Source organism: Monodon monoceros, unplaced genomic scaffold (assembly GCF_005190385.1).
Source record: "Monodon monoceros isolate NGI ecotype Baffin Bay Population unplaced genomic scaffold, NGI_Narwhal_1 Super_Scaffold_19, whole genome shotgun sequence".
NCBI lineage: Eukaryota > Metazoa > Chordata > Mammalia > Artiodactyla > Monodontidae > Monodon > Monodon monoceros.
In genome coordinates this window covers 31,063,427-31,076,061 of record NW_021703775.1, presented here as the reverse complement: position 1 = coordinate 31,076,061, position 12,635 = coordinate 31,063,427, and the positions used below count along the sequence as shown (strand labels likewise).

The 12,635-nt window shown below is 41.0% G+C and overlaps 1 protein-coding gene across 3 annotated transcripts in view; it reads left to right on the top strand.

Annotated features, from left to right (window-relative positions):
* Positions 1-12,635, top strand: part of PLEK (pleckstrin) — a 58,740-nt gene that overhangs the window by 27,009 nt on the left and 19,096 nt on the right. The window contains exon 1 of one of the 3 annotated variants that reach the window (XM_029232166.1): positions 6,810-6,924. The exons of the other annotated variants lie outside the window; for them this stretch is intronic. Coding sequence (XP_029087999.1) covers positions 6,883-6,924 — 42 coding nt within the window. The 5' untranslated portion in view covers positions 6,810-6,882. Of the gene's footprint in view, positions 1-6,809; positions 6,925-12,635 lie in introns of those variants that run through there. 3 annotated transcript variants of the gene reach the window in all.

Below are 12,635 nucleotides of genomic sequence, written 5' to 3'. Positions count from 1 at the left end.
TTTTTGTTTGCTCATTGTTCTTTAAGAGAGAGCTCTATATCTCTCAGTGTCAGAGTTGAAATGAGCTCTATCCCTGTTCATATCTTTCAAGCCCATTTCAAGGAAGTAGAAAAAATGTTAGATTTACTAGTGTTTTGTTTTAAAAGACCAGAAGCCTACTTGCTTGGGATAGCGGCAAGGAAATGGAAGCGAGGAGCTTCTCCAAGGTTCTGTTTGAGTTGCCGCTTGGCAGTTGTTTGGGGAATTCCTTTGGGCTGCAGCTAACCTGTGAAGGGTCTATTGTTCATGGCAAAAGGCACCCCCTCTGGGCCGAGCAACCTCAGGATCACGGTGCTTAATTGGAGGAGGGTACTATTGCATACAAGAAAAAGGCATCCCTTCCCCAGGGCAGCAATGCTGGAGGTCTTGTCAGACACCTTGAATCTCAACCTCCGATTGCTGCCGTGGCAAACTGCCCACGTGTTCTATGAGCCTGCAGCTCCCGCTCGCCCACCCTTTCATCCAACAATTGCCCCTATCTACAGGCAGCAGTAGCATTGCCCCTTCTCCTCCTTCAGATCCACTCTCTGTACAAGGAGTGGGCTGACAGTAAGTGCCCAGCAGCGCTGTTCCACGGTGCTTGTTTTCCTGCACTTCTCCGAATGTGCTGGCAGGACTGGGATTTGGTTGGCATCGACCTTCAGCAGTCCATACTTCCAATAGCTAGTCCTCTCAGCTTGGCTGTATTAGTGGGATTCTTCTGGGGACCTATCCTCTTAGTTTTTGGTTGTCATTGTTGGTGTAAGACCTTTATTTAATAATATCTCTAAAAATCTGAAATTTGAGTGCTTTCCATCTTTAGACAACTAGAGACTTACACACTGCATTAAAATCTTGAGATCACAAAGGTACACTTTTAAAAAGCAGTGTTCTCTACCTCCATAATCTTTAGAGGGAGAGGAAGAACTGACGAAATGAAGTTTCCACTGCAAAACAGCCCTGAATGAATTTAAAGCCTTTCTGAACAAATAGGATGTAAACCTAACAATACGGAAATTTTTCCGTCAGAATCTCCATCTGAATGGGATAAAAATTAAGAAGGTGAAGATAAATCGGAAATGCTTTCTTTTTATCACAGTATTGAATACATTTTAGAATAGTTATAGATTTACAGAAAAATTTAGATAGTACAGAGAGTTCCTATATGCCCTCTACCCAGTTTCTTCTATTATTAACATTTACATTAATATGGCATATTTGTCACTATTCATTAACTGATATCGATACATTATTATTAACTAAAGTCGATACTTTCTTTAGACTTACTTGGTTTCCCCTTAATGTCCTTTCTCTGTCCTGGATCCCATCCCATGTTACATTTAGTCCTCATGTCTCCATAAGCTCCTCTTAGCTGTGGTAATTTCTCAGAACTTCCTTGTTTTTTGATGACCTTGACTGTTTTGAGGAATGCTGGTCAAGTAGTTTGCAGAATGTTCCTCAGTTGAGGCTTGCCACATGATCAGATATCAAGAGTGCATACTTTCAACCTAACTTATCACCGTTGATGTTGACCTTGATCACCAGGCTGAGGCTGTGTCTGTCAGTTTTCTCCACCATAAACTTACTCTTTTTTTCCTCTTTCCATGCTGTACTCTTTGGAAGGAAGTTATTATAAGCGGTCCATGATTAAGAAGTGGGGATTTAGGCTCCATCTTCTTGAGGGTGGAGTATTTACACAAATTAGTTGGAATTCTTGGGATAGAGCTGCCTTTTCTCCCTCATTTATTTACCTGTTCAATCATTTATTTATCTATTTTATTCTTTGGGCTATAGTCCAGTAGTGCTTTATCTATTTTGTTGTTTGAATTGTTCCAGCTTTGGCCATTGGGATCTCTTTCCGTTGGCTCCTGTGTCCCTTTGACATAACCCATCATTGTGGTTTTATTTATTTATTTAAAAAACTTTTAGCACTTCCTTGCTTTCTGGCACTACAAGATGCTCCAGGCTCATCTTGTATATTTCCTGTCCCAGTCCTAGAATCATCTGTTTCTCCAAGGACCCCTAGTTCCTTTCATTGGAGATAGTGTATCAAGATCTGGGCACTAGTATCTTGATCAGTTTAGGTTGCTGTGACAAACTACTGCAGACTGAGTGTCTGATAAACAACAGAGATTTATTTCTCACAGTTCTGGAGGCTAGACATCCAAGATCAGGTTGTCACTGTAGTTGGGTTATGATGAGGGCCTTCTCCCATGTTGCAGACTGCTGTCTCCTCATTTTACCCCCACATGGCAGAAGATCAGAGAGAGAGAAAGCAAGCTCTCTTGTATCTTTTTATTAGGTCACTAATCCCATTCATGAGTGCTCTACCTTCATGGAGTAATTACCTCCCAAAGGCCCCATCTCCTAATACCATCACATTGGGGATTAGAATTTCGACATTTTGGAGACATATAAACACTTAGTCCATAGCACTGTGAACGCTGCTACCAGGGTGTTGTTGCTTCTAGGCTCTCAGTTGACAGAGCAAGAAAATACATGTGAAGCAAATGGGTATATGCATATATATACTTTTATATTTCTTTTATCATTTCCGCATGAATTCTGTGTCTGTTGGGAAGATTTGCTTAATATGTGCTCTCAGTTATGCATTTTGAGCTGGAGGCCCACTGGGCAGCAACTAGATATTCTCTAATGGGTTTAAAGAAATTAACAACTTAAGGCTTTTCTTTCATTGGGAGATAATTCTCCATGGATCTCTTGTGCTTCTTTACAATTGGCAAGGAGAGACACTATCTTTTCAAGGATGTTTGTTTGTACAGTGAACTATAACCTTGGGAGATGGAGATAGGGCCTCTCTGCAGTGCAAGGGCAGATTTGTTTACTGTCCAGTATAATAAGGATAATGTCTCCTTCTGAGGCAAAGTTTGGGCAGGTTTGCTTGCAGCCCATGGTCAAAGATTTGGGCTCAGTGAGCTCCTGTATGTGCAGCATCCATCTAGGCTGCTCCGTCTTTTCTCACAGCAATTGGGGACAAGAGGAGCAACACAGACATGAAGCCTATCCTGCCTACTGTGTTGTGAGTAACAAAGTCCTTTGTCAAATTGTAAGGTCCGGAAGTCTGGTGTCTTCCAGCAGCTTCCACAAAACTGTGCAGACTAATTGTAAGCTTGCACGTAGGTAAACCTCAGACTTTTCTCTGGTTCTGACACCTTCATTTAGGTTGAGTACTAACCGTATTCCGATATTTCTCAGCTAGATGTAAGCCTTTTTTGGAGTTACCAATGCTGAAGAGTAAGTTTTAAAATTTTTAAATTAAAAACATTTAAAACGTTTCAAAATAAAATCATCACTCACATACAATAAAAGGAAAATTTTATTTAGCTCATGAATTAAAGTGGGAGCCAGCCAGCTGTCACAACTGGTTCAAAGGAGAAATCAAAGGCAAATTGATATGGAGTAAAGGAATGGTAAAATCAATTTACAAATGGACAAAAAACTGGCTTTTTCCACGGGGAGTAGGGTGGGGTTGAACCTCCACCAGACAGAATTTATTTGCATGTCCATAGACAAGAATTATTTGCATTGTTATCAGGTATCCACAATTTATAGAGTTGTACAACAATTCAAATACATGGAAAGCACAAACTCCATAGAATCAGATAACCTGGAAAGGTGTGCTGTAAATGATGCCTAGTTTTCCACTGGAGACATGCAGTAATCTTTTTTGCTTATTCCAAAGTCTTAAATATTCTTTACACCAATAAAATGTACTGTAAGAATTGTTTCCAAGGTATTGATCCAATGTGAGAGAATTAAAAGGAGGACAGAAAGAGATTTTTTAAAGTAAGCCTAGAAATATACACATAAAAAAGATATTGGAAGAGGTTCTAATTATCTGATCTGGGAATAGAATCCATCAGAGCAGAAGAGCATTTGCTCAGACTCCGTCCAGTAAGAGAAGGAAGTCCTAATATGTCATTGATTCAGACAGTTCCCTCTAGTGACCACTAGGGGTCGCTAAGCAGGCATTTTGACCCCTGACCGGAGAGGCAGGGGTGGCAGCATCTAATCCAGCCATGGTAATGCTCACCTGATTAACACATTTGGGAAGCTCATTGGTGGCAAGAGATTTTTACCTAGTCCAGGGCCTGGCACATAGTAAGTATTCAATACATATTTCTTGAAAAGAATTATTCAGAATGCAGGGGGTGCTTTTATACTGTAGGCATCTAAGAGATATGATATTTCAGAGTAAGGATTCGTTAAGACTTCTGGTCATATTAGGACAAAAGGAGAAAACATTATAAATTAGAAGTCACTAGGTTAATTAAACAAAAAGAGATACATTTAGCCATGAAATTAGACTTGGTAAATCTGTGAACAGTTTCCATTGCCTGTACAAACACCAACGCAGCAAAATACTTGTTTCAATGCGGACCTGCCAGTCCTCCTTTTCTTTGTTTCTGTTTTGCTCAGGTGCCATCAAATGTTGATTCTTCCACTCCTATCCCCCAAAACTTTCTAATTTCTTACTGATTTTGGTGCAATGAGAAACTGATGGCAAGTCATCTATAATTCTAAGGAATCGATTAGGATAAGATGAAAAGTGAAAAATAGAGGGGCAATGACTATGGGTTAGATCCACAGCTGGAAGGAAGGAGGAGAGCGAATCAGGAGGCTCTTAGAAAACCCCAAGAACAGATCTTCTCCCTGCCCTTGACTTTCTGGCTCCTGACACGCCTTCTGTGGACATCTGTTGTTTTTGCCTGCCTAGGGGCCCTTCCCTCTTCTACTGTTAAGAGTGCCTTGATTTTACCCTGGGGGGATGAGCCCCTCCCCGACTGGATGGGGCTGTTCGTTCATGTGTTCCCCCCATCAGATGGCTGAGGGGTAAGCACTAAGCCAAGCTAGGCCAACCAAAGGCCCGGTCACTGGAAACTCTTGTAGAGCCTGAAAACCACCGGACTTCTTTCAACTTGGTGTCTCAAAGAGACCGTCCATTACTTCTTGCTTTGTAGAATCCCACAGCTGTGCTGTTTTCCATCCTTTCAAAGACCTGAGTCTCTATTTTTTCCTTCAAGTCCATGAGCCACCCCACATTCATCTAGTAAACTCCTATTTGCCTATATAAGCCAGAGTTTGTTTCTTCGTGACTGCAGCCAAAGAATGCTGACTGATGTAATGGGAGAAGGAAACTAGTCAAAAACCTAGTCCTATGTTACTTCTATAATCTCAGTTGAACTTATCATTGAAAAGGACTAGCCGTAAGGAAACGGAGACTCCTTGAAAATGAGGCATTACTAACGTTTATGGACACATTATGTTCTAGACACTTTTCTAAACATTTACAAGTATTCTTATTTAAGAATACTTACCTAAGAATGACCCCATTGAATAAATGTTATTTTTTCCCATTTTACAGATGAGAAAACTGAGGCACAGATGATTAAATAACCTGCCCATTTTCACATGGCCAGGTTAACATTCTCAAAGTTTATTCTGTAGAATACAAGTTTTTCAGACGTGTATTAGTTTCCTAGGGCTGCTATAACAAAGCACCACAAGCAGGGTGACTTAAAACAATAGAAATGTATTGTCTCACAGTTCTGAAGGCTAGAAGTCTGAAATCAACTGGCAGGGCCATGTTCGCTATGGCTGCTTTAGAGGAGAATCCCAGCCTGCCTCTTCTGGCTTCTGGTATTTGCCGGCAATCCTTGGCATGTAGAGGTATTCCTCCCATCTATGCCTCTGTTTCTCTCTGTGTGTCTCACTCCTCTTCTCCTAAGGACACTAGTCATATTGGATTAAGGGCCCACCTACTCCAGTATGACCTCATCCTAACTGATGACATCTACAATACATTATTCCCAAATAAGGTCACATTCTAAGGTACTGGGGGTTAGGACTTATTTTGGGGGTCGGTCATTTTTAGATATTCATGTTAAATATGTTTTTGAGGGTTTTTTTTCCACTTTAACTCGTCACAAGAATGTTGATAGCAATTGCTCAAAAAAAGAATTATGTGGTCAAATAAATTTGAAAAACACAGGATTAACCACCATTACAGTAGGATTCTCGGCTGTAGTGCTTTGGGAGGGTCTTTAATTTGTTAAGCTGAAAGGGAGCCAGCAAACTGGGACTGTAACACACAATTTCTCAAACATGTTTGGGTATGAACTTCTTTCTACGGTGGGGTTAGTGGTGTGTGTGACACAGATCACAGGCCCGATGCGAGGTAGCAGCACCCTGTTAAGGACCCTCCCTGCTCTTCTGGTCCTTAAGACAACTGCTTTCTTCTCTGAGCATGAGTTTCCTTATGTCTAAGATAGAGGCAACAATATCCTTTCCCCTGTGGGTTTCTTATAAGAACTATGCTAAATGAGGTAGGCTGAAACACACCTAGAAGAACACCTGGGACAGAAGTAGACATTCACTTAATAGTAGTTGCCTTTGTTATGCTAACCAGACAGTTCTGAATTTCTGGGCATTTTGATTCAGCCTTTCTGGACTCTCGGATATAATTCCTAAGCCAGGAAAATTTCCACTAGTAGGGTTTTCTTGTTCATTTTCCTTTTCCGTTCACCATTTTTTTCTCTTTAGGAGAATTATTTCCTTTATGATAATAAAAATTGACCTTAGGTAAATATTCGACCCAACTGTACTTTTGACAAATCTCCAACGTTAGCAAAGAATGGGTTGTTTCACTCTGCAGTTCCTTATTCTAATCTTCCACCCCGGTGAGGGGAAGAGGATGTGATCACGCGATTGCCAGCAGAGGGGAAACTGTGAAAGGGCCCTCGCTCTAGAAAAGCAGCCCACAACGGCCCCAGCTCTCAGAGGAGGACGAGCTCCTGAGGCGACTTCTGCGGGGGGACTCGGCCATCTCTTTGTCCGTCCGACATGGAACCAAAGCGGATCAGGGAGGGCTACCTTGTGAAGAGGGTAAGCAAAGTGCCACCTGCAAGGGTGTCCCTGGAGATAGGGTGGGGGAGGATTGGAGTCCAGCTTTGCACTCTTTACCTGCTGAACCTATTGGGCTGAAACAGGAGAGCATCGCAGCCTGTAGAAGGTCGGAGTGGTGTGGAGAAGCCAGTACGTGTTCCATTGCCTTCTGGTTCTTAAAAGTGAATGAATCCAGCTCAGGCGTCAGCACAGCTTGATTTTGTGGGGCTGAGAATTCCAGACGACAGGGTCTGGAAATCCTTCAGGATCTAAAGCATCCTTTTCAAGAGTCACACATGTGTGTTATGCTAGAAGACTGAAACTCTTCTTCTATAGAGGTTACTAGGAGAAACTATTCATTTGTTATTTAAATTCTTCTTCCCCTCTTTTTTTTTTTTGGAAAAGAGGAAGAAGAAAATATTAAAGATGAGCGGATATAATGATACAGTAATGGTAGCTTATTCATCCTTTTTTTATTGGACTGAAATCTCTTCACTCACAGTTCTTAGTGAATTTGTATAACATGCTGTTAAGGTGGTAGGTAGATGCACCATTTTAAAAATTAGAAAACAGAGACACAAGTTTACTCAAAAATGCTTGGTTTCACTGGTGTGGCATCAGGAAATTGAATTTCGTTAGCACTGCTGGTTTTTCTCCTGATGGTGGGTGTATGCTGTGTCACTGTGATACTCCCCAAGAGGGTGAGTTCACACATAGGGCTCGTTGGCATCCTGTGGACAACACCTATATGAACATGTAACTCACAGTCACCCAAGTGAGTTCAGGGCGTTAGAAGTGAACTGAACTCAGTACGTTCCAGTTTTTAATTGAATGAGAGCATGATGGGACTCTGTTTTAGGCCATCCACGGTTTAACATTTTAACCTGAAAATTCTACTAAGAGGAGGTTAAACTGCTCACATTGCTGCCTGATTCTGTTTTGATTTAAATCTGGAAGGGGCCTTAGACCGTCTGACCTCATTCCCTCATTTCCACAAGAGTAAGCTGAGACCCAGAAGCTGGGTGACTGCTCCAAGTCACATGGCTGTGACAGATTTGGGACCAGAAACTCACTCCCTGACTCCTGGCACTGAGCTCTGTCCAGTACACCGGGATTTTCATTGAGTAAATTCAATCTAAGTTAGGGTTTGTAATGTGTCTATGGTCGTGAGAGTTACGAGTAGATGCCAGAGAATAAATGAGCCCTCAGCTGGTATTCTTTCTAGCTAACCATATTTTGAAACATCCTTTGGAAAAGACACATGTATATACACAGAGGTGTATGTAGACTCTTTGCAATAGGCACTAATACTCTTTTGAGAGCCAACAGTAATTAATGTTGACATTTCTTTCCTGGTCACTTAGGCTAGTATCCTGAGAAGAACAGGTGAATGGAAACATTTTCTGCAAAGGTTTTTTGTTTGTTTGTTTTTTTTAAAAAACAATTTAAGCATTTTGTAATTAAAATTGCTGTTATATTGTATACTTACATTTTAAACTCTATAAATTACAAATGATTAAAAGACTCAATCTCTAATAAGTGAATCTGCCCCACTAGAATATGACAATGAAAGAGTTAGGGTTGGCAAGCATATGGACTTAAATTAACAAATTTTTAAATCACTGAGGGTAATTCTCTCAGATCATAGCCTGTAAAAGTCAGTCTAGAAAAAGTACCTAGAAAAAAACATGGTGAAATTTCATATTTATTTTTCCAGTTTATATCTCCCATAATTTTCCTGTCTACAATTTACATCTTCATACTTTTTGCATTTTTCTCTGGGGCCTTTTGAACACTCTCTGTTATAATGTGTTAGGATTCTCTAATTTGTTATTTTAAAGAAATGCTTGATTCAGAGATTCCCTTTGTCAGCTGCAGAACTGAAGTCAGAATTTCCCAGTAAGGTGCTAAACTTCCTAACTTCTTTAGACGTCATTCTTTTTTCTTTCAGGTACTTCATATACATGGGTTAAAAAGTATTTGTCAGGAACCTAGCACACAGTAGATGGTACCTAAGTCACAATGATTATTAATATCAGTATTGCTATATACTTCAGTAGATAGGCAGTCCTCTCCTAGACGCTATTGGTCATATGCCCTGCTTCCTGGATTGGTTGCCAAGTTAATAGTGAAGAAAAGAGCATGAAGATCTTTCTCTGACAAGGCTGGGAGATGCCTTGACTATAGTCATTGATGTTAAAGCACGACAGGCGATAATATATGTCTCCCTCGGTTCACCTTTTTTTCTTACGCAGTTTAAGATATCTGGGTGGTAATAGAGAATATATTTCTCCTTATTCTTGTTTTATGAAATAATTTTATTGGATATAAAGATGTTTTGGGTGGAAAAAATATAACATTAGAATATGCTAGTACAAGGATTTTGTCAAGTCAGTAATCTTGGGGTCGGTAGTCAATGGTATCAACTATATAATGTTTCTGCTTTTCTTCTGTGCAAGATAACTGTCCACATTTCACAGTTCAGGTTTCCTCCTTTGCCTCCCTCCTGAGATCTTTAAATAGGGTTGATGGTTAAGAGCAGGAGGGAAAATACATGATTCTGTCATTTTGCAGCTTTTTCATTCTAAAGAAGACCCAGATTTTCTTGCCTCAAAGTCTTGCCACTTTGACTTCAAAAAAAGAGCACTTAGAGCCTGCCATGTAGCAGCTAGCCACTGTATGAACTCCATCTCATTCAATCCTATCCACCCTATACCCTTATCCCCATCTTACAGATGAGAAACTGAGGCTCAGAGAGAATAAGTGGCTTGCCGGTGAGAGGACAACCTGGGATTCAAACCCAGGCTTGCCCAACCACAAAGCCCACCATCTTGTTGATCCCAGGCAGCCTTCTGAAAAGCAGGCTTCCCAAGCCAGCAAAAGGGAGGTGAGATGAACTTTGCAGAGCCAGAGTGGGGCCTGGACAAACTGTACTGTGGGGCAAGTGTGTGTGTGGTGACCTCAACCTCCCTTTTCCTCTGATTAGGGGGTTACTTCCAGCTAATAAACATATTTTGGAGGTCCTTGAAAATATACTACTGATTTGGATATGTTTATAATCATAGCTTAAAAAAAGAGAGAGGAGCAGGTTACACGCAACCAATAACCTAGACTCCACCAAGTCACGTCACCAACCAGTCTCATTCCTAGAGGTTTATGCAGCCAACTTTCATTTCTATGACAACAGCCAGCATGTTGAGTGGCAGGACTGACCCAAGGAGTGTATTAGGAATTTAGGTGGCCTGTGAGGCTGGGGGAAAGCATAGGAATCGGGGTGGTGAGAAAGAGAAGGACGAGAGGCTTGGTCAGGAAAGAAAAGGGCTGCAAAAAAGCTGGTTCTGATAGAAGGAGGAAAGCCTGGGGCAAAACAGAGAGCAGGACTCAGGGGTCTCTGCCCAGCAATTCTTTCAAACGGCTACCTTGTCTTCCAGACACCATGAAATAATCCCTCTTGATTTGCACACATTGATTCATTGTCATCAGAGTAGCCAACATATGTAGAGCTTACCCTGCAGCAGGGACAGATCTAAGCATTTAATGCATTAATGCAATATATATATATATATATATATATATATATATGTATATAGTGGGTACAACTATTACCCTCACTTTACAGGGGAGGAAAGTAAGGTACAGAGAGGCAAAGGGCCTTGCCTAAGGTCACACAGCTATTCAGTGGCCGAGATTGACTGGAACCCAGCAGTGTGGTGTCATAGAGAGCTGTGCCTAACCGTGTTATACGTGGCCCTCATGGGCTCAGATTGCAGTGATTTTCTTTTCCAAAGCACTGTTGTTGTGATGCGTGGTGCCCAGGAGAACCTTAGGCCAGAATGACTTCATAGTATTGCCTACAAAACTGTGTCATCTTATCTGCCTATATGGTTACCATTTTTTGAGCACCCACTACAAGCTAGGCATAGTGATCAGCCCTTTAAGTGTATTATCTTATTTAATCTTTAGAACAATGGGAAATTGGTAGTATTATTATTTTCATTTGATAAGTGAGGAGACTAAGTTTTGGAAAAATGAAGTAGCTTGCCTAAGGTCACACAGCTTAGAAGAGGCAAAGTTGAAATTTGAACCGAAATCCCTAAGGCTCCAGAAATCATGCTGTTAGACACTTTGTGTGATTTTTCTATTGCTAACCTAATATGTTTTTATTGAGAAATTGTCCAACCTGGAAGAATTTTTTTATGTAAAAAATATTCTACTGAACAGATTCGTTTCCTTGCCTTCAAAGTATTTAAACTGGCACAAAATGACCATTGATCCGGTCACAAGTGATGTCATAGATCAGGTTGGCCAACTAGATGAAGCAATTTATGATGTAGCAGAAATGAGGACTTCATAGAAGCAACACCACCTTAAAATAACATGTCCCATGAGTGTGGGAGAAGAGATGATACTAACTCACAGTTCTGCTTTAGTTCAATATGTCGTTTTGACCATCATATAGTTTTCCTTTAAATTCTAGCTATATGTCAACATAGGAAAAGAGAAGTTTGAAGAAAAGGAGAAGTGAAAGGAGGTGTCTTCACTTGGTGGGAGATGTCTGGGAGGGGCTTGACACCACAATCAAGCTGTCCCCTCCCTCGGCAATGAGTCATGGCTTCTTTCTGTGAAGCCACACATGCGCAGGAAGGCCTGTCTCAGTTTGTGCATTCATCACACCGCCCTGGAGTTGCAGGTCAAGGTCACTCTCTCCCCTGTTAGATTGTGAACATCTTGAGAGCAAAGATGGCGTCTTGTTCATGTTTATACCCCAACACCCAGGCCAGTGTCTGAAGCATGGGAGCTGCTTTATCTATCATTATTTGTAGAGAAACCAAAAAAATCTTGGGGGTTCATATTATAGTAACTTAAAAAAATAATTTCTAATGGGGTCATTTTTAGATATTCATGTTAAATATGTTTTTGAGGGTTTTTTTTTTTTTTTGCAGTTTTGTTTCGTTTTTGCTTGCAGGTGAAGCCCAAGTGTTTAGATGAAGGCAAGGGCACCTGGAATTGGAAGACTAAAGGCATAATAGTAATAACACATTTTTAGAACAGATGTGTAGAATCTGAGGACTGAAAGGAATGTAACATATTTTGATAAGCATTTAATTGAACTTCTCATCTGTGGCCTGAATTTCTTTTACTACTCTGTTCACAAGCGTGCTAGAAGACCTCTTGTGCCAGGGAACTCACTAATTTAACTTTCTCCCTTAAGTTATGCAGCAAACTGTTTTTTTCTGAAACTTTTACCTACTGAGACTTCAAAACAATCGAAATGTTTCACACCCTTGAAGACAGTCCTTATCTACCCTGCCTGTCCCTTTCTGGGCTAAAACCTACCAGTTCCAACAATTTCCCCAAGAGAGATGCCATCCTGTCACTCTCTTTTGAACAGGCTTCACTTTAGCTGTAGCTTTGAGGTTTCCTGAGGTCAAGTTCATTCTCCAGGTGCAACCATAAGTACAGAATTACAGGGACTAGATAGTATTTATTGGGTGCTCCCTATGTTCTGGATATTGCCCTAAGCAATGTTCGTGGATTATTTTATTTAATCTCCCAATCATCCTAAGAAATAGGTGGTAGCATTATCCTCATTTGCCAGATGTAGAAAATGAGGTTTAGGGGCTTCCCTGGTGGCACAGTGGTTGAGAGTCCGCCTGCCGATGCAGGGGACACGGGTTCGTGCCCTGGTCCGGGAAGATCCCACATGCCGC